The sequence below is a fragment of the Ranitomeya imitator genome, chromosome 5 (assembly GCF_032444005.1).
Source record: "Ranitomeya imitator isolate aRanImi1 chromosome 5, aRanImi1.pri, whole genome shotgun sequence".
Lineage (NCBI taxonomy): Eukaryota > Metazoa > Chordata > Amphibia > Anura > Dendrobatidae > Ranitomeya > Ranitomeya imitator.
The window spans coordinates 234,161,747-234,184,689 of NC_091286.1; the positions used below are offsets into that span (position 1 = coordinate 234,161,747).

General features: G+C 45.7%; 1 protein-coding gene across 2 annotated transcripts in view; it reads right to left on the reverse strand.

Annotated features, from left to right (window-relative positions):
• Positions 1 to 13,394: 13,394 nt before the first annotated feature.
• Positions 13,395 to 22,943, reverse strand: part of LOC138637372 (armadillo repeat-containing protein 1-like) — a 60,604-nt gene continuing 51,055 nt past the window's right edge. Inside the window, exons 5-8 of one of the 2 annotated variants that reach the window (XR_011312388.1) lie at positions 18,135 to 18,251; positions 16,571 to 16,645; positions 14,567 to 16,309; positions 13,861 to 14,181 (exon numbers count right to left, since the gene is read on the reverse strand). Coding sequence is in view for 1 of the 2 variants with exons in the window: in XM_069725976.1 (XP_069582077.1) it covers positions 16,118 to 16,309; positions 16,571 to 16,645; positions 18,135 to 18,251 (384 nt within the window). In the remaining variant the exon portion in view is untranslated. Of the gene's footprint in view, positions 16,310 to 16,570; positions 16,646 to 18,134; positions 18,252 to 22,943 lie in introns of both variants that reach the window. The other variant, XM_069725976.1, reaches the window with a different exon arrangement.

Sequence of the window (22,943 nt, forward strand, 5' to 3'; positions counted from 1 at the left end):
TGAAAAGGTCCGTCGCCCCAGTCTACCTCTTGCGCAAAAAGGTTTATAAAAAATATAAAAAGAAAAAAGGTATGGTCTGAATAGCAGACCCCAGTGTGCCTTCTACGGACACTAAGTATGAACTGGTTCTATCCGGAGCTAGTGGGTGGTGTATACTGCAGAGGAGGAGCTAACCCTTTTTGTATTTACTTATTGTTTTCCTCCAAGTGGCAGCAGCATACACCCACGGTCCTGTGTCCCCCAATGTGGCGAAGGAGAAAAATTATTTTGTAAATTTCCTTAAAAAAAATTAAAAATTGCTGCTACATTTTTAAACCTCCTAAAATGCTAACTAAATAAAATAACATTTTGCAAATGGTGCTGATGTTGTATGACTATCTGGATTAGGCCGGAGTCAAACTGGCGAGGGCAATTCGAGAAACTCGCACGAGTCTCTCGCATCAATACCCGGCACTGCCGCCGGCACTCGGGACCGGAGCGTGCGGCTGCATGTATTTCTATGCAGCTGAACACTCCAGTCCTGAGTGCCGGTAGCAGTGCCGGGTATTGATGCAAGAGACTCGTGTGCGTTTCTCGCATTGCACTTGTAAGTGTGACCCCAGTCTTAAAGGGATAATCAAAGTTTGAAAATTGCTAATTTTGTTACATTTCTGTCAAATTTCTGATATTTTTTTTATAAATAAACACAAAACATATTGACCTAAATTTACCATTATCATAGATTATAATGTGCCACGAAAAACCAATCTCAAAATCACTGGTGTTTGTTGAAGCGTTCCAGAGTTATTACCACATAAAGTGACACTGGTCAGATTTAAAAAATTTGGCCCCGTCACTAGGGTTTTTATTTTGAATACCCTGTTCCACAGCTGCAGTATATAAAAAAAAAAAACTAAAATGTGATTTGCTCATTTCCACGGGTCCTGCACTGAATCTCCGACACTGCTTCCGATGTTTCTTATGGTTTACAGCGCGGCCATCACACCAACAGCACAGCAGCCAACTTTAGCATAGCAGCTCTGCCCCGAGTGTTCGGGAGCAACAGTGGAGCCTAAGTGCTGGAGCTGGAGAGGGTGAGTGAAGGACAGGTTTTTTAGAGGACAGGTGTGTATAGAAGTCAGATAGCTGCTATTGCACAGGCACCGCCATCTTGCTGGAGAAGAAAAAAATAATGTCCTCCTCCAAGATGGCACCGTTGGCTCCTGTGAAAAAGCAGCTATCGGATCTCTATACACACCAATAGCTGCTACTGCATCAAGAACAGTGATTACTGAGACACTAAACATGCAATTATGCTGCAGAGAGGTTTTTTCTTCAGTATGTATAGAGTATGTACAGATATTCATTATGCAAACTAGGGAGCAGGTCAGTGAGGCATCAGTGACCTGTCAGTAGCTATACAGATTAATACCTAACTAGAGCACCACATGAGGACCCCCCCACAGGCTGCCCCGGAGCACATGCATATCATTAACTCAAAACTGAAAATAAAGATTAAACAACAACCACAAGACGGATTTCATCAACCCAAGTATCATTTTAATCAGTATAATGGCGCCGACCTGACACTGTTTGTAGGTTACTGAGCACAATCCTGATCTGGAATGGATTAAAGGTGCAAGAAAGGTGAAATGCTACCACCAGAAAAATCTGCCCCATTCTGAAGGAACCGCCATCATCATCATCTACCTCATATGGCTAAAAGGTAATAAAGTTCATTTATAGTTTTTGTAGCTGTAACTGCCTCAATTGTCTGGGAAGGCTTTCTACCAGATTCTAAAGTGGCTATGGAAATTTATGGCCAATACACAATTTGTGAGGTCAGGCTCTGATGACTGATAGGAAGCTCCAGCTTGTTGCATCCCTTAGTTGATGGAGGTCAAGGCTTTGTGCAGGCAACTTATCCATGTCATTTTGGACCTTGTTTTGTGCATAAAGCTACTGACATGCTGAAACATATACTGAAAATTTCCTAAATTGCAACTGTATTATGTAGCATTACCTTCCACTGGAAATAAAGGGAGTCCAGCCCAATCCTTGGAAAGGATTCATAAGTCCATCCAGGAACCACCAGGTAGGCCAATTGTTGCTGGTATTGGTAGCCTTTTTGAGAGGCCCTGTATTTATTTAGATCATTTTTTGCAGCCGTTTGTTCCTCTTTTAGGTTCATAAATACTGGACACTTCTGATTTAATTAGTCAGTTGCAGGATTTGATGGTTCCATTGAACACCATCCTTGTAACAATGGACATCAAGTCATTATACACGTGTATTGATTACACATTAGGCATTGAAGCGGTCTATTTCTTCCTAAATCAGCAAATTTCAGGTGATTGCAGACACCACTCATTAATTCTGGATCTTTTGTACTGCCTAACAGCTATTTTGTCTTTGATCGGGCTTTTTACAAACAGGTGTCGGGCACTGCGATGGGGGTGTGCTGTGCACCCTCATATGCCAACCTTTTCATGGGTTGGTGAGAAGAGACACACGTGCGCCCATCGCATGCTTTTCAAACCAACCTGAGCTGAATAATAACACTTTGAACATTACTTTGACAGCCTCTCTTTCCACAATGACTGTGGACTTCTTGGATCTCAAAATCATGAAAAACGGCAACTCTGATCCAGACCAAATTATTCCGCAAGACGACTGCTACAAATAATCTGCTACACTTCATGAGTTTTCATCCTCGACATCTACGTAATAACTTACCAAAAGGTCAGTTTTTAAGAGTTAAGCGTAATTGCAGTTCAGATGCCGATTTTCGAGAGGCATTAGATCTCACCACCTGTCTCTTTGAGAGGGGGTATCCTCGTAGAGTGATATCTAAGACCTTTCAACATTCATCCACCAGTGATAGGTGCACTCTTTTAGAGCCCAAAATTCGTGATGGACCATGTACTACCAATCTGATAACGGTCTATAATAACCAATGGCATGATATCCAGGATGTACTGAGTAGGTATTGGGATATCCTACTCAGTGAACCCAAACAGAGGCCCTTCATCTCCGACACTCCAAGGATCATAGCCAGAAAGGCAAAAATTCTTAAGGATCATCTAACTACCAGCCATTTCAAAAGACCACCGATTAAACTATGCCCGGCCGTCAACTTTCGGGCTCATTCCCCTGTGGGGGATGTACTATCTGTCCATATATGATTACTAATGATAGCATCACCCTTCCTATTTTTCCAGAAACCATCACGACCAAGCTTTATTCGAACTGTTGATCAGGAAACGTGATTTACCTGTTGATTTGTCCATGTCCACGATTTAGAAAAGTATAAGCCCAATACCTCAATAGCATCCCACTTTTTGGAATTTCATGGGAGTAGACAACATGGTTTACATATAATGGTAGTGGATCAAGTTCATGGCAATATTCGGGGTGGGATTCCAACAAAGGAATTGCTTAGTCGAGAATCATGTTGGATTTATGTCTGACACCGAATGGCCTTAATGAAGAATTGCTATTCTCTGGTTTCTATGGCTAGCTATGTTGGGTACCTTGACCTTATTGTTGGTTTTTCTTCTAGGTCGTCTTAATTTCCAAATTTCCTCCTACCACAATCCTGTTGGAAATTTTCCAACTGTTGATGTGCTCATCTACTCCAGCCTAATCAGAATTTGGTGCTTTCCTCCTTCACTGTTTGACTGCTTGGATTCTCCAAGCATAATATCCCTTCCACGTATACCTACCTGGAAACCGATTCAGTGTTGTCATCTCCATCAGTTTTCAACAGAAGTTTCTCTAACATCTGGTCAGATGTCAAGCTTTAAGATACTATTTCCTGACCAACTGGGTTTGCTTTCCCCCCTTTTTTAGATGTATATACAGCAGTATGGACGCTACCCATATAATAGATGTTTGATACGGTTTGTGGCCTTTAATTCATATATGTGTTCTATCATACTACTTGATCAGCTCTTGCAGTAATATGTTTGAGCAATAATAGCTTTTTGGTTCTATTCACAGTATCATATTATTATCATTATTTTTCAAATATCTCTCTGGATACAAAGTTTTTCTATTACTGAATCTCTCATCATGATATTTGGGTATACGGTTGTGCGGTCTCTTTGCATGCACACGCATACCGAGCTCTCCATCCATGAAACGTATCTATTTATGTGATCTAAATTCCTGGATTGTTGGTATTTCTGTTTGGACGATTGTCTGGGGCCCTTCTGTGACATCAGGATTACGCTCAATCGGCGACAGCCTGTTCATAGTACAGTGTGTGACCAATTTCAAGATTACCGGGACTATCGAGATTGCCAATTTTGTGAAGTTCATTCATTGGTTTGGCATGCCCGGATTTTGACCCTAGTCTAAGAAAGGAGAACAGAACCCATTATGGGTTGACACCTCATTTGATTAATGGGGATCCCTTTAAGAACTGCTATATATGTTTAAACATCAATAAACTATTGTTATTATTTCATTCATATGTTTAAATAATATCATTATGGAATACTCAACACTGTGACCATTTGTGGTTTTCTATATTATACTGTTTCTGACTAACTCTTCATCTCATTGCTACATGTCTTGTTGACCGTTATACACTGCTCCCACTGGCCTTGATTACACTATATATGTGTAACATATTGTACTAGGCTAGCAGGGTGGTTTTTAGGTGACTCACCATCTTTTGCCTATCATCACCATTGGAAATATGGCCCCTTTTTTTATAATAAAAGTGTTACTATCTTGTAAATCAGTTCTGTGCATGCTCAGTGAAAATAACATTTGTTGATACATTTAAAACTATGTTGGACCATTTCATCACAAATGTGGTTTGTGTATATGAAAATATTCTGTTTTAGGTGATCATGCCTTTTTAGATAATTATAGATGGGACACCTTGTTTATTAGGAATGTTTATTATAGACCTTTTTTTCGGCACTAGGTTATGTATATGTCATCTTTTCTTCTGGGGCACGCCTGTGCGATAGCGCCATCTCATGCAAGCGCACTTGGGAGTTTTTCCTCTCTCCAATATGAATCCCCATATTTCTACACGGCGCCTGCATTTTACTCCAGGACCTTCACTTCAGGTGCGCATGCACAAGTGGAGCTCTCTGGCGCTTGCGCTATTGGGGTCATGAACAACTTTATTGACAAGATTGCTGCGACCACATTTCCCTCGCTCGTTCCATAATACCACCAGTTAGTACGCTTCCAGATTATTCTTGTTACTTAATTAGCGATAGTATTTATATTCTGCACTTGCTGGACACAGCACACTCCTTTCCCCGGAATAAGCCACAACTGTTATGGCGATACGCGTGGGGTGCTCACCTGCTCCTATTTTTCTCAGCTCCTATGGCTCTTTGTTGGACACATCCATTCCATTATTGTTGGGTTTGAATTCTGGCCTTCCTTTTCCTGCCCTTCTGTGGAAACAGGTTCCATATGTCAGCATACCCCTGACTACATTGTCCTTTGTATGCACTTTTCATGGTCTTTGAATTGTATAGACCCATGCAGATTTGTTCATGATTTCCTATGTGCCATTACCTTGTGGCCTAGTTTATTTTCTATGCCACTGGATTTATTTGCATATATACCGTATTTTTCAGATTATAAGACGCACTATTCCCCCCCACCAAACTTGGGGAGAAAATAGAATTACAACTTTCCGGTAATTCCCTTTCTAGGAACCTTCCACGACAGCAGTATCGGAGGATGTCTCCCCGCCCTAATAGGGGACAGGAAACAGAAGAGGTTAAATATCCCTCCCCTTCCTGCAACCACCAGTGTTTTTTTCTGGACACAGTAGCATGTATAGTTACCACTTAAGTGCAGGAAACATCTACTACATAAATCAGATAGGGAGGGAAATTAGTGCTGTCGTGGAAGGTTCCTAGAAAGGGAATTACCGGTAAGTTGTAATTCTATTTTCTCCAGTCACCTTCCACGACAGCAGTATCGGAGTGATACCAACCGCTAATTTCTTTAGGGAGGGACAACAGCCTGGAGAACTCGTCTGCCAAACGATAGGTCCCTATTGAAGTTGAGCCTGTAGTGTCTGGTGAAAGTATGGACTGACGACCAGGTGGCGCCTCTGCTAATCTGCTCCGATGATGCGTTACCCCTCTCTGCTCAGGAAGTTGAGACTGAACGGGTGGAGTGAGCTTTTAGAGAAGCTGGAGGAGTCAGATTCTGGGATGAGTATGCAAGACTAATGGCCTGTTTAATCCAATTTGCTATTGTGCTTTTGGCTGCCTTCTTGCCTTTATTTCGTCTTGACCACTGGACGAACAGATTCTGATCCACTCTCCAACTTTGTCTGCTGAAGATAAAACAGGACCACTCTGCGGACGTCCAGGGTATGAAAGACCTCCTCTTTTGAATTAGAGGGATTTGGACAGAATGAGGGCAAGATGATCTCTTGATTTTTATGGAATTCTGAGACAACCTTAGGCATAAAGGGAGGATCTAATTTGAGTATTATGCTGTCCATAGTTATGGTCAGGAATGGTTCCTGGATTGACAAAGCCTGTATCTCCCCTATACGCCTGGCGGTAGTGATAGCCACCAGGAAGACGGTTTTAAGGGTCAGGATTTTTAAGTTGGAGGCTGAAAGGGGTTCAAATGGGTCACCGGTCAGACTCTTTAGAACAAGAAGTCCCACGGAGGGGTGTGGATAAGACGTCTCGGACGGATTCTAGTTGCTGATGTTATGGATCGTTTGATCCATCGGTGATTTGCCAGATCTTGATCGAAGAAAGACCCCAGAGCTGACACCTGAACCTTTAGGGTACTAGGTGAGAGCCCCAGCTCCAAGCCCTTCTGGAGGAATTGAAGGATCTGTGCAATATCTGGATTGAATGGATCCGGTCTATTCGGGGAACACCATGAAGAAATTTTTTTCCATATTTTGCCATAATAAATGGCATTAGTTAGCGGCTTCCTACTTTTTTGTAGGGTTTCAATCACGTCTTGAGAGAGCCCTCTGGCTTTCAGGATCTTGGCTTCAGAAACCAGGCTGCTAACTTTAGCTTGTGCAGGTCCGGATGAAATAGGGGACCTTGTTGAAGCAAGTCGCGTCTTTGGGGAAGAAGGATCGGACCTTCTAGACACATGTCTGTTAACGTGTTGAACCAGCCTCTCCCTTGCCACAATGGGGCTATTAGAATCGTTGTAACCTGGTCTATCCGGATCTTCTGTAACGTTCTGGATATCAATGGGATCGGCAGAAAGGCATATGCTAGGGCAAATTCCCAGGGATGGGAGAATGCGTCCAGCTCCTGTGCTTCGTTTGAGGTGCTTAGGGAGAAGGTGTTTGACTTTGTATTCTGCCTGCTGGCGAACAGGTCCACCTCGGGGGTTCCCCACCTCTGGACCAAGGATAGGAATACCTCCTGGTTTAGGGACCATTTCCCTGGATGAAAGTCCCTCCTGCTGAGATAATCCGCCTGGGAATTGTCCAAACCCCTTATATGCACTGCGGAGATGGACAGGAGGTGCTTCTCTGCCCAGGAAAAAATCCTTCCAGCAGTTAACTTTAGGCTCGAGTGTCTTGTGCCCCCTTGGTGCCGGAGATAGGCGACAGTGGTCATATTGTCGGACATCACTCGTACTTGGTGACCCTGGACGAGGGCCGATGAGGCTTTCAGTGCCTCCTCCACTGCTTTTAATTCTCTCGGATTTGAGGAACTGCGTCTCACATCTGGGGGCCACAACCCTTGAAAGTGGGAACTCCCGATCACGGCACCCCAACCGCTCTGACTTGCATCTGTTGTGAGTACTTTGAGAGGAGTCTGATCCCAGCTGACTCCCCGATGTAGGTTTCGGGAGTTCAGCCACCACGAGAGGGAGGATCTTACATGAGTGGGAAGAGGGATCTTCCTGGATAAAGCCATCTGGTGTCCTCTTGAATATGACAGGACGTGAGACTGAAGAATTCTCGTATGGGCTTGGGCCCAGGAGACTGCCTGGATGCATGATGTTAGCGAACCCAGGATTGACATAGCGTCTCTTAGAGTTGGGGACTTCTGGCCTCTGAACCTGGAGATCCTGTGGACAAGATCGATCTGACGGTCCCTGGGTAGGAAGGACATTCTCTTCTCTGAGTCCAGAAGAATTCCTAGGAATTTCTTCTGTGGAGACGGCTGGAGATCTGATTTTGTCAGATTTGAAATCCACCCGAGAGATGTTAAAATATTGAGAACCTTCGTCACGTCCTGATTGAGGCGTGAAGCTGATGGGGCAATGAGGAGGAAGTCGTCCAAGTATGGAATGACACAAACCCCCTGTTGTCGGATAAAGATTAACACTTCTGACATGATCTTGGTGAAGACACGTGGAGCTGATGATACTCCGAAAGGAAGGGCATTGAACGGATAATGGCTGATCCGTTTGTTGTGGGAAGTAGCGAACCCGAGGAACTTCCTGTGGTCCGGATGTATTGGCACATGGTAGTATGCGTCCCTCAGGTCCAGCGTGGCCATTACCCAGTTCTGCCCAATCAGCGGGATTGCTGATCTGATAGATTCCATCTTGAATCTTCGATATCTTATCACCTGATTCAGAGGTTTCAGGTTTACGATGATACGGTGTTTCCCGGAGGGTTTCTTCACCAGAAAGAGATGGGAGTAATGGCCTTCTCTCTCCCGACGTGGTACATGGGAAATCACCTTTGCTTGAAGCAGGCTTAGAATATCTGACCTCAGAGCTTCCTGAAGTTTTGGAGATTGTGGAGAGGTGATCGTTAAACGGTGAGGAGGAGGAGACTCGAATTCCAATCTTAGGCCATCCTGTATGGTACGCAGGACCCATCGATCCCTGTGATCTCCTGCCACCGGGAGAGAAAATCCGAGCGTCGACCCCCGACCGGGGAGCAGTCATTGCTTCTCAGAGGACTGCTGGGGTTGGGGGACCAGGATATTTCTGGCTTTCCCACCTTTGGGGTAGCCCCATCGTCCCAATTTGCCCTTACCCCTATAATTCTGTTGGGGTCGTTGGTCACGAGAGGAACGAAAAAAACGCTTCCTCGGATTCCTTTGTTCTGGAAGAACTTTCTTTTTGTCCGAAGTCTTGTCCAGGATGTCATCCAAGGCTGACCCAAAAACATGATGACCTTGGAAAAGAATACCACAAAGTTTGGACTTTGAGGTAATATCTCCTCCCCAGGACTTAAGCCACAAGGGCCTTCTAGCCGAATTTGTGAGGACAGCGGATCTAGCGGCTACCCGAACTGATTCCGCGGAGGCGTCCGCGAGGAATCCAGTTGCTCTATGAAGCAGAGGGAGAGATTTAAGGATGTCTTCCCTGGATGTACCCTGTACGAGGTGATTCTCCAAGGTGCGAAGCCATAGAAACAATGATCTGGCAACACATGTTGAGGCTATGTTAGATCTCAATAAATTAGTTGAGGTCTCCGAAGATTTCCTCAATAAACTCAGTTTTACGATCCATAGGATCTTTCAGCTGAGAGGAATCTTCAAAGGGTAGAGCTGTTTTCTTGGTTACCCTTGACACCTGGACATCCACTTTGGGCATGTCAAATAAAGAACAGTCTCCCTCAAGGGGAAACCGGTTTTTAAACTCAGATGGGACGCTTAACCCCTTTTCTGGCAGACTCCACTCCTGGAGGATAAGGTTTTCGATGTTTTCGTGTATGGGGAATCCCTTTACCGACTTAGGTTTCAGACCCCCGAACACATCATCCTGTACGGAATGGCCCTCTACCTCCTCTTCTACCCCCATGGTGCCTCTCACCATGGAAATTAACTCTTCCAAATCCTCAGAGGAGAAGAGGTATTTTTTACTGTCAGATTTGGGAGCAGAAGTAGAAGCAGAACCCTCATTTTCCCAGCTATACTCTGAACCCGAGGCATGTATCTTGCCTGAGTCAGAGTCTGGGGGTACCGGGCCTATCTTTCTTTTCTTGGAAGGGGGGGGGGGGGCTGCGGAGTCGGGGCCTGAGAGAAGGCCGCATAGAAGACTGAACCTCCTGTCTAATGAGGGTTTTGATGCTGTCCATCAGTGATGGCTGTTCGCTACGCAGCACTTCGTCTGTGCATGGTTGGCAGAGCTTCTTTTTATACGTCGAGGAAAGCTTGGACGTACAAGCAGCACACTTGCGGCTGGGCTTCCTAGGGGCCGAGACCTTTTTCTCCCTGGAATGAGAGAAAAGGTGGACTAAGTCGCTTAAATTTAAACAAAAAGTGGACAGCAAGGGACATCATCCCACTACTTACGGTAGAGGGGTGCACGCTGGGCTCTGCAGGAGCAGAGTGTAAGGGTTTGTCGCCATCCATAACGTCAGTGAGGGTCACAGACAGACGTCTTACCTGGAGGCTTCCCCAGCCAGGAATAAATAACCTATCGAGGCTGGCAGGAGCTCCAGCCCGAAAAACCGGAAGTTCCGGTGCGCGCGCGCCAGCCCCAGCGTGGAGGAGAGAGGAAGCCGGGGAGCTGCAGGAGGACCCCGGGGCACTACACCGCTCTGCATTGCCACCCGAAAGTGGCGCAGGAAGAGCGGGTGAAGGTCCCAAGTCACGCGAAGATCGCGGAGATGGGAGCAGTCTGAGGAAGGAGAGCGGAGCTCCCAACCGCGACTGCCCGGCTATCAGGTACCAGCACTCCCGTTCGCCGGCCACGGCAGCACCATCGAAGAACCTCTTCATGCCCCATAGGGGACAGGAAAAAACACTGGTGGTTGCAGGAAGGGGAGGGATATTTAACCTCTTCTGTTTCCTGTCCCCTATTAGGGTGGGGAGACATCCTCCGATACTGCTGTCGTGGAAGGTGACTGGAGAAAATGGGGGTGCTTCTTATAATGCGGATATACCTTACCCAGTAGTGTTGCTGCAGGCCGGATGAGGGAGTGTCCGGCGCTGTGGGGGTGTCAGGCGGTGCTGCCCGGTGGTACTCATGCTGGTCTCCGTTCGAGCCCCCGGCAGTTCCATGGATTTCCTCCTGTGTGGTGGACTTCGGGAAAATGGCCACCGAGATTTCAGGAGATGAGATTTCAGGGCTGAGATCTCAACTCCTGAGATCTCGGTGCAGAGATCTCCATCTGCGCATGCGCAGCCCCTGGCGACCATTTTCCCGGAGTCCACTGCACAGGTGGAAACCCATGGAACTGCAGGGGGCTGCACCGGAAACCAGCATTGGGCAGCACTGCCCGACACCCCCCAGCGCCAGACACCCCCCCCCTAGCACAGGTGACACCCGCAGCTAATGCCACAGCAGGTACCTGGATCAAAGTGCATCTTTCTACTTGGAGGACCCAGTACGTGGTTTTTTTTTTTTTACTATTTGACATGGACAGGTTACCAATTTCAGTGAGAACTGTGGTGACTCTAGTCTAGAGTAATAAACAGTTGCCTGGATTCCATCACAGATTGCAGCTGACAACAGGGGGCAGCCTCTGGGCATAAACTTGACCAGTTTAGAAAATAGCCAGCTCTTATGAGAACCTGCATCTCCGCCACATTTTCTTCCCTTTACTTTGCACCAATTTTGATCGTGCTTCCTATTGACTGTTGAAGAAGTTTCTGCTGACATGTCCCAAAGTCATATAGCAAATAGATTAATGGCTGCACTCAAAATTAATCTGTGCTAGAGCAAGGAAATGTGCGATACATGAAATGCTGTGATTTTAATTACCGTATATACTCGAGTATAAGCCGAGATTTTCAGCCCATTTTTTTGGGCTGAAAGTCCCCCTCTCAGCTTATACTCGAGTCATATACCCGGGTGTTGGCAGGTGAGGGGGAGCGGGGGCTGTGTAGTCATACTTACCTGCTGCGGCGCGGTCCCTGCAGTCCCTGGCTTCTCCGGCGCTGCAGATTCTTCCTGTACTGAGCGGTCACATGGCACCGCTCACTACAGAAATGAATAGGCGGCTCCACCCCCATAGGGGAGGAGCCGCATATTCATTGCTGTAAATGATCGGTGCCATGTGACCGCTCAATTACAGGAAGAAGCTGCAGCGCCGGAGAAGCCAGGGACTGCAGGGACCGCGCCGCAGCAGGTAAGGGGAGCGCAGCGCTATAATTACCTGCTCCTCGCTCCGGTGCGGCTCCGTCTGCAGCGTCCTCTAGCAGTGACGCTCAGGTTAGAGGGCGCTGTGACGTAGTCAGTGCGCGCCCTCTGCTGAGCGTCAGTGCTGGAGACGGAGCCGCAGAGGAGCAGGTAATTATTGAAAGCGCCGGCGTCCTGAGAAGAGAGGGGAGTATGTGATTTTTTTTTTTATTGCAGCCGCATTCTATATGGCACAGCATTGTAAGGAGCACCTATGGGGCCATAATCAAAGGTGCAGAGCATATATGGCACAGCATTATAAGGAGCACCTATGGGGCCATAATCAAAGGTGCAGAGCATATATGGCACAGCATTATAAGGAGCACCTATGGGGCCATAATCAAAGGTGCAGAGCATATATGGCACAGCATTATAAGGAGCACCTATGGGGCCATAATCAAAGGTGCAGAGCATTATATATGGCACAGCATTATAAGGGGCATCTATGGAGCCATAATCAAAGGTGCAGAGCATATATGGCACAGCATTATAAGGGGCATCTATGGAGCCATAATCAAAGGTGCAGAGCATATATGGCACAGCATTATAAGGGGCATCTATGGAGCCATAATCAACGGTGCAGAGCATATATGGCACAGCATTATAAGGAGCATTTATGGGGCCATAATCAAAGGTGCAGAGCATTCTATATGGCACAGCTTTATAAGGAGCATCTATGGGGCAATAATGAACGGTGCAGAGCATTCTATATAGCACAGTTGTATATGGAGCATCTATGGGGCAATAATGAACGGTATGGAGCATCTATTTTTATTTTTGAAATTCACCGGTAGCTGCTGCATTTTCTACCCTAGGCTTATACTCGAGTCAATAAGTTTTCCCAGTTTTTTGTGGCAAAATTAGGGGGGGTCGGCTTATACTCGGGTCGGCTTATACTCGAGTATATACGGTACATCCTAACACAGTTGGTTCTGAGCTTCCTATATAAGCAGGCTTTACCACGTTATTAGCCATAGGTAAGTGTTCACACTAGGCAGTCAGCTCAGGTACCCATCCGTTCTGAGATTACCTTGACGATTGGTGGATGGGCTCACAACTTTTGGCCAAATCTTGTGTTTTTTCATATATTTCACAAGCCATTATGCTATTCCCATTTCATGTATCGCACATTTCCTTGCTCTAGCACAGATTAATTTTGAGTGCAGCCATTAATCTATTTGCTATATGACTTTTTTGGTTATGCACCAGTTCAGATTAGATTGCTGTTCAGTCAGTTTTTCTATATCTATTATGTCCCAAAGTCATGACATTGATCTTTTGATGAAATTGCCATTCTGATGACCTGTAACACACTTGGGTTTTGAGGATAAATGCACCAATCCAAATTATGAATCCTACATGAACAATGCCCTTATTTTATTTATATGGCGAGAACAGAGATGTATACAGAACTAAGACAACACAATACAGTAATAAGTGCTTGAAGAAAAATAGACAATGGCATTATGTACAAGTTGAACATATATCCTTAAAGGGACCCTGTCATCAGGATTGTGCACAGTAACCTACAGACAGTGTCAGGTTGGTGCCGTTATAACGATTATAATGATACCTTGGCTGATGAAATCAGTCTTGTGATCGTTGTTTAATTTTTAACCCTGCTGTTCTGTTTAGATTTCACATACACTTGTACTGTTCCCGGTCATTTTTGACCGTCCTTATAAAATAATCATTTTTAGCTAATCTAAGTGGTTTTTTTAAACAGTTTTTGCACTATTATATTGCTTGTGAAGATGTTTGTTCAAATACCAGAAAAAAAAATAAATACAAAGCTTGTTTTATATCTTTTTTATATCCAAAAGGGAACATGGTATTTTTTCGATTTTTGTAAAAATTGATTATTTTTGCAGATAAAAAAAAAATCTTGATCTAAATGTTAACTATAAGTAATAATATCAAACATTATGTAGATATACTTTTTTCAAAGGCAAAAAAAAAAAAAAAAAAAGCTTTTTTCTCTATAAAATGGCAAAAAACGTTGTTTTTTATACACTTATACTGTTCCCGGTCATTTTTGACCGGACCTAACATCCTCGTCTGTATCGGAGTCGTTTATAAACTCCTCCAATTCAGCTTGGGTGAAGTGTCTTCTTGTCATGCTGTAAGGCATCACTGTTGAATGAAAAAATAAAATATATCCATAAACAATGAATGAAAAAAAAAATCAAAACAATTTCGCAACAATACACACAATAACGTCCCGTCACACATTGAGATATGCCCTGTGATTATGGTGCTGGAGCGTCGCAAACAAAAATGAGGCATGCACTCATTCTATCACAGCAGTGAGAATATGTACTCATAAGCAGACATTGAGTCTACACAACCCTAATGCTAACCCCCTATCATCCATTCTATCACAGCAGTGAGAATATGTACTCATAAGCAGACATTCAGTCTACACAACCCTAATGCTAACCCCCTATCATCCATTTTATCACAGCAGTGAGAATATTGAATAATTTTAGAATAAAAGAATAATTTATCTGTAACATACCTGTAAAAATGGGACTTCAGAGCTCTGACGTCTGAACCTCTGCTCACTCTGTGTTGTCTCCAGCTGAACTGAAACTCTACACTGCTATGTTATCTGTCTACAGATAAGATCAGAGCAGACACCACCCTGCAGCAGGAAAAAGCTCACAGTACAACACTTTAGGTGAATTCTGCTTAGGACAGCATTGCACAGTGTAATACTGTACAACCAGCAAACACATGGAAAATCAGAAAATCATGATTTACAATATGAAATGTTGACAACTGAATGGAACTAGATCTATATGAACAGCAGGGTAAATAAAAACCAGTGAAATAAATTGCGCATAGCTATACTGGAAGCGAATCCGTCGGCTGTATCGCAACTTGAAAATGTTGGTATGTGTAAATCTTTTCTGACCAAAAGTAGTCAGATACATTGATAAATAGTAGTAGATGCAATATATAGTTCAAAATGAGGTGATAGCACCTTTATTTTTGTCAAAAATTGTCTGGAGAGCTGAATAAAGGCCTATCGGTCATTTTTGACCGAACAGTACAAGTGTAAAAAAAATTGTACCAAATAAAGTAAACAAAAATTAAAAAAAAAAAAAATTCCCACAGAGAGTACCCCCCTAATGACGAAAAGTCAGGGAGCCTCAAGTCTCAGAATCACACGCTGAATTTTTATAACATTATAGAATTTCAAAAACGGTCATTTTTGACCTAACAGAACAGCAGGGTTAATCAGTATAACGGCGCCGACCTGATACTGTCTGTAGGTTACTGAGCACAATCCTGCTGACAAGTTCCCTTTAAAGTGGTCCTATGCTAGTTTAATAGGAGCACATTTTTGACTACCACACTATATGGTCTGTGGGCTTTAACAGCACGTAGGCAACGAGACGTCAGGCTGAAATCTCACTACATGGGTAAACATACTGGAAGAAGTTTCTTACAATTATCTAAGGGTACCGTCACACAGTGGCACTTTGGTCGCTACAACGGCACGATCCGTGACGCTCCAGCATCACACCATTATCGCTCCAGCGTCGTAGACTGCGGTCACACTGCGCAATGCACGGCGCTGGAGCGATAATTTCATGACGTATTTGCGATGTAGAATCAGCACAGGAGGTGGAGAATATCGTCCACACCTTTGTTACACGATGCGATCATGCCGCTACAGCGGGACACTTGACGACGAAATAAAGTTTCAAACGATCTGCTACGACGTACGATTCTCAGTGGGGTCCCTGATCGCAATAGCGTGTCAGACACAGCGAGATCGTAAGTATATCGCTGGAACGTCACGGATCGTGCCGTCGTAGCGATCAAAATGCCACTGTGTGACGGTACCCTTACAGAATGCTACCAGAAATTTCCAAGTATCTTCTGTCTACAAAAATACTAAGGAGGACCTTGTGAAATTCAGATGCAGGTAGTCACTGAAAAAGATAAGGAAACGGCTAGTGTTCTGTTCTTCTGTAAGTAAATCACATATAAAATACATATAGAAAGATATGTACAGAGTTCTCCGGGGAATAACATATCACTGAACATGTCCTGTATGTCACCAGTAAAAGGTTTTACTAAGGAAGCTGGCGGCAGCGTTCACCCAACTTCCATGGGTCTCATCCTTTGCTGCTGGATGAACTAGAGCCTTTTCTAGATCTTTCTGAGGACTTTCCTCTTCCGGTAAGTAGTCTGGCAAGCACTGGCTCTTTTCTACTGGACTGTTCGTACTTAGCAGTGGTACATAAACCTATGTAAATGGAGCACAGAAGACAAAGATTACACATGGGAGCAGTCACCCTGGATGTAGTAAAGCATCATGTCCTGTGTCCAGGTGTCAGACCAAGCAGTGGACCTAAAGCAAGAGTCACAGGCGATCCTATGACAAAATCACATTATAAAACAGCACAACAGTAAGTCGCACAAATGTTTTTGGCTATGTGAGCAGAGTCGCTGACTAGCCTAACTGTTTCAGGTGCCAAACAGTCAGCTAAAATGTGTGTGAGCTTACCTCTTCACCGCAGTCATTCCTGATCACCTGCTGGGCCTTCAGAACTTTTGTTTCTGCGATTGCAGAGGTTAAACACTGTGAACAAGAACAACTGTGTAATCCATGTACATTCATGGGGAGAGGAAGCAAAAAGAAAATGACAAATGTAACAAGATTACTGTGACCATAATGCCTTTGTAGCACACTGCAGATCAGCAGAAGCAGCAACATTACGTAAAAGGACATACTCCACTATAATATACACTCCCCAACACTGAGGTTACAACACCAAGAAGGCATAGTTGTGGAATTAAGGAAATCACAGGATGACACACATTAATGATATGCAAATGAAACAGTCGGTATGACATCGCCAGTCCCTATGTTGCTCGTGCTACTTTGTGAAACCTATGCTGCCTAAAAGCATTGCCATGACCTATAGCGTCTCCTGACTTGTCTACCACTGGGCACATCTGGGACATCATTGTCTGCAATTACAAAGGTAGCTGCCAGCGGCAGATCTTGATGATTTGCATGCCCCAATACATTCAGTGCAAAAGAACATTCCTCAGACAACCATTAATAACCTCCCTGATAGCAGCCAAGGCGTGTAAATGTATTTCTGCAAATGCTGCTCATACTCCATACGGAATAAATGTAAAGTGTTTCCAAAAATTTGCTTCCATTTCTTATTCATGTGCTAGTAACATATCTATCCATCCAGTGATTGCCATAATTCCACAACTTTTCCATCTTTGTTTTGCAATTTCAATGTTGACTGCATAGAACTAGCTAGCAGATAGACTGTGCCTCTTGTCAGAGCACCCTTTTCTTGCCTATAGAATTGTACACAAATAACACAATCTGAATTTCTGGCATGAAACTCATCAGTTGGTAGATTAAGGCCATGTGCACAAGGAGAAAAAAAAATAGATTTGGGGAAAGTTTTCATAAACTAGTCATGAAAGGGGTGCTCCAGGAATGTAATAAAATGGCTCCCATCATAAAATTCAAACACATCGCAAAAAAATAGAGAGAAGAAATAAATAGAAGCGAATAGAGAGAAGAAAAATCTTCTAGGCTGACTGAACACAAAGTATATTCTTATGCAGCTTCAGTAATGTGTGCCCAGTTAGATGAGAAGATATAGTTCTACTTGTCACACTTTCCCCCTCGGATTATGTAGGCATGTGTGCTTACAATACAACTTCTGTCAGTTGAGACACAGGTCTCAGGAGCAGCGTTTCTTCACACTGCAGCCCATCCTGACTAGTAGGACGGGTTGCATTTAAATTATGTGATGGGGCCATTTTAGTACATTCTTGGAGAACCCCTTTAAACAGAAGCCAGCTTACTGGATTAACAAGCATCAAACGTACTCAGATGTACTGTATATGCCTCATAATAAATTTGGCACATCCTGTGCTGCATTTGCTCCAAAAATGAAACTCCCAGCAGTTATGAGCTGGCGTCAACCTCTCCTAGTAAGTCCCATCACACTTTTTTTTTTAATGAAAATTGGTGTGGCAGCAGTGTAATTTTTGCCCTACAACACAGCAATCTTTAATTTGTCATTTTCTCCTACCTCTGTGGCCAGGTCTGGCTTCACCCGCACGGTGCACCTTCTGATTGCTATCTGAAATGTAAAGCTGATGACACCTTTCACCTTTAATAACACTTCTTCACATAGGCATTTCCTCTCCTGAAATGCAAGAAATACTCTGATAAGTGACTATAGAGCTTCATAGTGGTCACTTCTTCCTACTAAAAATAAATCTCAATTTTGGAACTTAATTTTTACTTGGATAGATAAGTTAGGGTACCGTCACACAGTGCAATTTTCATCGCTACGACGGTACGATCCGTGACGCTCCAGCGTCGTAACAATATCGCTCCAGCGTCGTAGACTGCTGTCACACTTTGCAATCTACGACGCTGGAGCGATAATTTCATGACGTATGTGCGATGTAGAAGCCATTGGTTACTATGCGCACATCGTATACGATATATGTTACACCATGCGATCATGCCGCCACAGCGGGACACTAGACGACGAAAGAAAGTTTCAAACGATCTGCTACGACGTACGATTCTCAGCGGGGTCCCTGATCGCAGGAGCGTGTCAGACACTGCGATCTCGTAACTATATCGCTCGAACGTCACGAATCGTGCCGTCGTAGCGATCAAAATTGCACTGTGTGACGGTACCCTTAGTCACAACTAGAATATAGTGGCTAGTGCATGCGAAGGAAATTAGGATTGAACTCTCTAGCAGCAATAACAGGATTTTTGGTTGCTTACCGTAAAATCTGTTTCTCGGAGCCTTCATTGGGGGACACAGGAACCATGGGTGTATGCTGCTGCCACTAGGAGGCTGACACTATGCAAATAGAAAAGTTAGCTCCTCCTCTGCAGTGTACACCCTATCGACAGGAAGTAGGATATTCAGTTAGTGAGAAAGCAGTAGGAGAAGCAATGTGTAAAGGAGAAAGAATAAAACAATAATAATAATAATAATAATAATAATAATAATAATAATAAACTTTATATATAGCGCCAACAAATTCCATGGCGCTCCACAGATTAACAGTTTCAAACACTCAAAGAGTGTTCAAAGAACTCAAACGTAAACAGTAAACAAAGCTGTTCAACTTGGGAGGGAGCTGTGTCCCCCAATGAAGGCTCCGAGAAACAGATTTTACGGTAAGCAACCAAAAGTCCTGTTTTCTCTATCGCCTTTCATTGGGGGACACAGGAACCATGGGACGTCCCAAAGCAGTCCCTGGGGTGGGAAAAACAGACTTTCATCAGGTCCGAGGACTCACCACTGCCGCCTGCAGGATCCTTCTGCCCAGGCTGGCGTCCGCCGAAGCATAGGTATGGACCTTGTAAAGTTCAGCGAAACGTGTGGATGGAAGACCAGGTTGCCGCTTTGCGAAGCCGTCGGTGAAAGCCCTGTGACGTACCGCACAGGAAGCGCCGACTGCCCGGGTAGAGTGAGCCTTTCTCTCTGGAGGGGCACTCTGTTCTTGACCCGGTAAGCTTCCAAAATTGCCGTTCTGATCCAGCAAGCAATAGTCGCCTTGGAATCCTGATCCAACAAGCAATAGTCGCCTTGGAATCCGGCAGGCGTTCACACGCACCATCAGGGATGACGAAAAGAGAATCCAGCTTTCGGAAAGCAGCCGTGCTAGCAAGGGAGATCCTCACTGCCCTGACGAGGTCCAGCCTGTTCAACGATTGCTCCAGAGGATGAATCGGAACTGGACAAAAGGAAGGTAGAACGGTGTCCTCGTTGAGGTGGAAAGGTGAAAACCACCTTGTGAAGGAAGGAAGGCGGAGGCCTGGGACCACCTTGTCCTGGTGGAAAATCAAGAAAGGAGATCGGCAAGAAATGGCCGCCAATTTGAAAATGCGGCGGATCGAAGTGATGGACCTGAGAAAAGCCACCTTCCCAGATAGAACCGACATGGAAAACTCCCTGAGAGGCTCAGAGGGGGGAACCCCCAAGAATGACCAGCACAACCTTTAGATCCCATGAATCCACAGAGGCCCTGTATGGAGAGACAGAATGGGCTACTCCTTGAAGGAAGGTCTTAACCTGCGGCTGAGAAGATAACATCTTCTCAAAGGGAAGAAGAGCGCAGGAACCTGGTCCTTTAGGGAACTAAGAGTGAAGCCCGAATCCAGTCCTGCCTGAAGGAAAACCAAATGGAAGGCAGGGAAAAAGACATAGGTGAAAAGCGGTTGGACTTGCACCAACGGAAGTAAGCCTTCCAGGTACGATAGTAGATCCTGGAAGACGAAGGCTTCCTAGCCTGGATTATAGTGTGACTCATCCGGGCCGAAAGGCCGAACACTTAGAACTGTGGTGTCCACAACCACGCCGTTAAACTGAGCGACTGATAATTCGGGTGGCAGATCGGACCGTGGGACAGCAGATCCGGTCTGTCTGGAAGGCACCAGGGGCGTCCGCGAGAAGATTGACGATGTCCGCAAACCAAGACCTCCTGGGCCAATCCGGGACGATCAGAATGCCCGGCACCCCTTCTTTTTCGACAGCTTGGAAAGCAAGGGAAGGGGTGGGAACCGATAGGGGAGCACGAACTGCGACCAAGGAATGGCCAAAGAGTAAACACCACTGCGAGATAATCGCGGGACCTTGGGACGACCCGAGGGACATTCCTTTTCAATCGGGACGCCGTGAGGTCCACCTCTGGAGTCCCCCATCGAAGAGCAATCAGGTAGGAGACCTCCTGAAGTAAGGACCATTCCCCTGCCGCGAGGCCCTCGCAGCCGAGGAAGTCGGCGGCCTAATAGTCCACGCCGGGGACATGCGCTGCGGATCTCACCAGGACCGTAGCCTTTGTCCAGAGGAGGATCCTGGGATCTCGGCAGAGGCCAGAGAACTCAGAGTCCACCCCTGGAGGTTGGCATATGCCACTGCTGTGTCATTGTCTGTCTGGATTCGAATTGGCAGGCTGCTGAGAATCCTTATCCAGTGAAAGACAGAAAGATGATCCGGAACTCGAGGACATTGATCGGTAGAGAGGACTCCTGTGCCGACCAACAACCCTGAAAAGAACAGGTGACAAAGCCCCACGCCTCCGCCGAGCAGGCTGGCGTCCATCGTCACCACCTGCCAGGGAACTGGAAGAAAGGATATGCTGTGAAGGATCTGCTCTGGGATAAGAGAAGTGACCTCGGCCACCAGTCGAGGAACCGTTTGACCCGGGAGAAAGCCGGATCGGACGATGCAGGGAGAAGACAGACGTGTCCCCCTGTGATAGAATAGCCTGCTGAAGAAGTCTTGAATGAAACGGGCGAAGGGAAAATTGCTTCCGATGTTGCAACCAACCTCCTTAGGACCTTTATGGCCCATCGGAAAGGAGGGGAGCCGAGAACCCTGGAGCAAGCGAACGTCCCGACAAAGGAGGGAAATCGTGTCTTCGGGAAGAAAGACTCTGGTCAGACAAGTGACGAAGAACATGCCCAGAGATACGAGGCGCCGAACAAGACGGAACTTCTTCCTATTGACGAGCCACCCGCAACGGCTAGAGCGTCGGGGAAGATTGATAGACTTTCGGGAGCCTGAAACCGAAATTCCTGAGCCTCCATGGAAGCGATTACTGAATGAGGGAATATCATCCTGAAGTGTTTCAAGACGAGACTTCCTGTTAAGCAATTTGAGATCCGGACTGGGACGAACCGTGTAGTCCTCTTTCAGTACAAAGAGATTTGAACCGTTCCTGTTCTGGGATGGGAACGATTACCCCGGATTTAAGGAGGGAAACAATGGCTGTAAAGAAACCCGGGACTAGAGCGGGGTCTCTTGGAGGTTGGGATTCAAAGAAAACGATCCCAGGGCCGTGAAATGAATCTATTTTGTATCCAGAGGATACAAGTTCCCTGGCCCATGCGTCCTCTACTGAGGAGACCCAGACGTCCCTGAGGAACAGGAGACGGCTGCCCAGCCTGGGAAATGGGCTGGAGTCTAGTCGTGGGTCATGCCTAGGTGGAACTTCCAGTCCTGGACCTGGAGAATCCACCTTAGAAGTAGAGGGAACGCCAGGAAGGAGTGAGTCGAAGAATACCTTCTTCTCTTAACGTGCCTGAGGCCTCTGCTGTTGCGAAAAAGGAATCTGATGCTGCAAAGCGACGAGAAAAGCCGAAAAGACCGAAGTTGCCGCCTAGGAAGAGAACTGGTGCCGCCAGTGGCTTCCTTAGTAATTTGGTCCAGCTTGGAACCGAAAAGACGTGACCCTTGAAAAAGGCAGGCCCGTAAGGGACTTCTTTGATGACTCGAGCCAAACAGAGTGACGGCTGGCAACAACATTACTGTACTGAAGACGCGACGTCCAGGGAACAAATTATTCCCCGGCGTGAGTAATCTGGGTGGAAACTTCCGCCATCCAGTCTGGTGGAGCTCCGGCCTGAATGCCCCAACGGAGTTGTTTAGCCCCTTCGGATACAGACTTCGAAACCCAAGTGGAAGCGAAAGCCGGGCATAGAGATGATGCGGCAGCTTCCAAAGTCGAATTCACGAAGGATTCCATGATCCTATCGATGGAATCTGTCAGTCTCCCCACCGGACAGCGAGAAGACTGTTGGTGGCAAGTCTAGCAGCGGTGGATCCACAGAGGGAGAGGTCGTTCTCTAACGCCTCTCATTCCGGTTGGCGATGAGGTCCGGAGGAAAGAGATATGAGACTCCAAGACGCTTGTCTCTGTGAGAACGTCTGGTCGAATTCGCTCTTTCTCTGGCCAGAAGCTCCTCGATTCAGGATGAGGAGCGAATCCCTTGGGAGGTAATTTAGACCGTCTAAACGAAACCGCCTGATCTGCGGGTTCCGTCGAGGAATCTTTGATGCCACAGGTCAGATTGGACGCTCCAA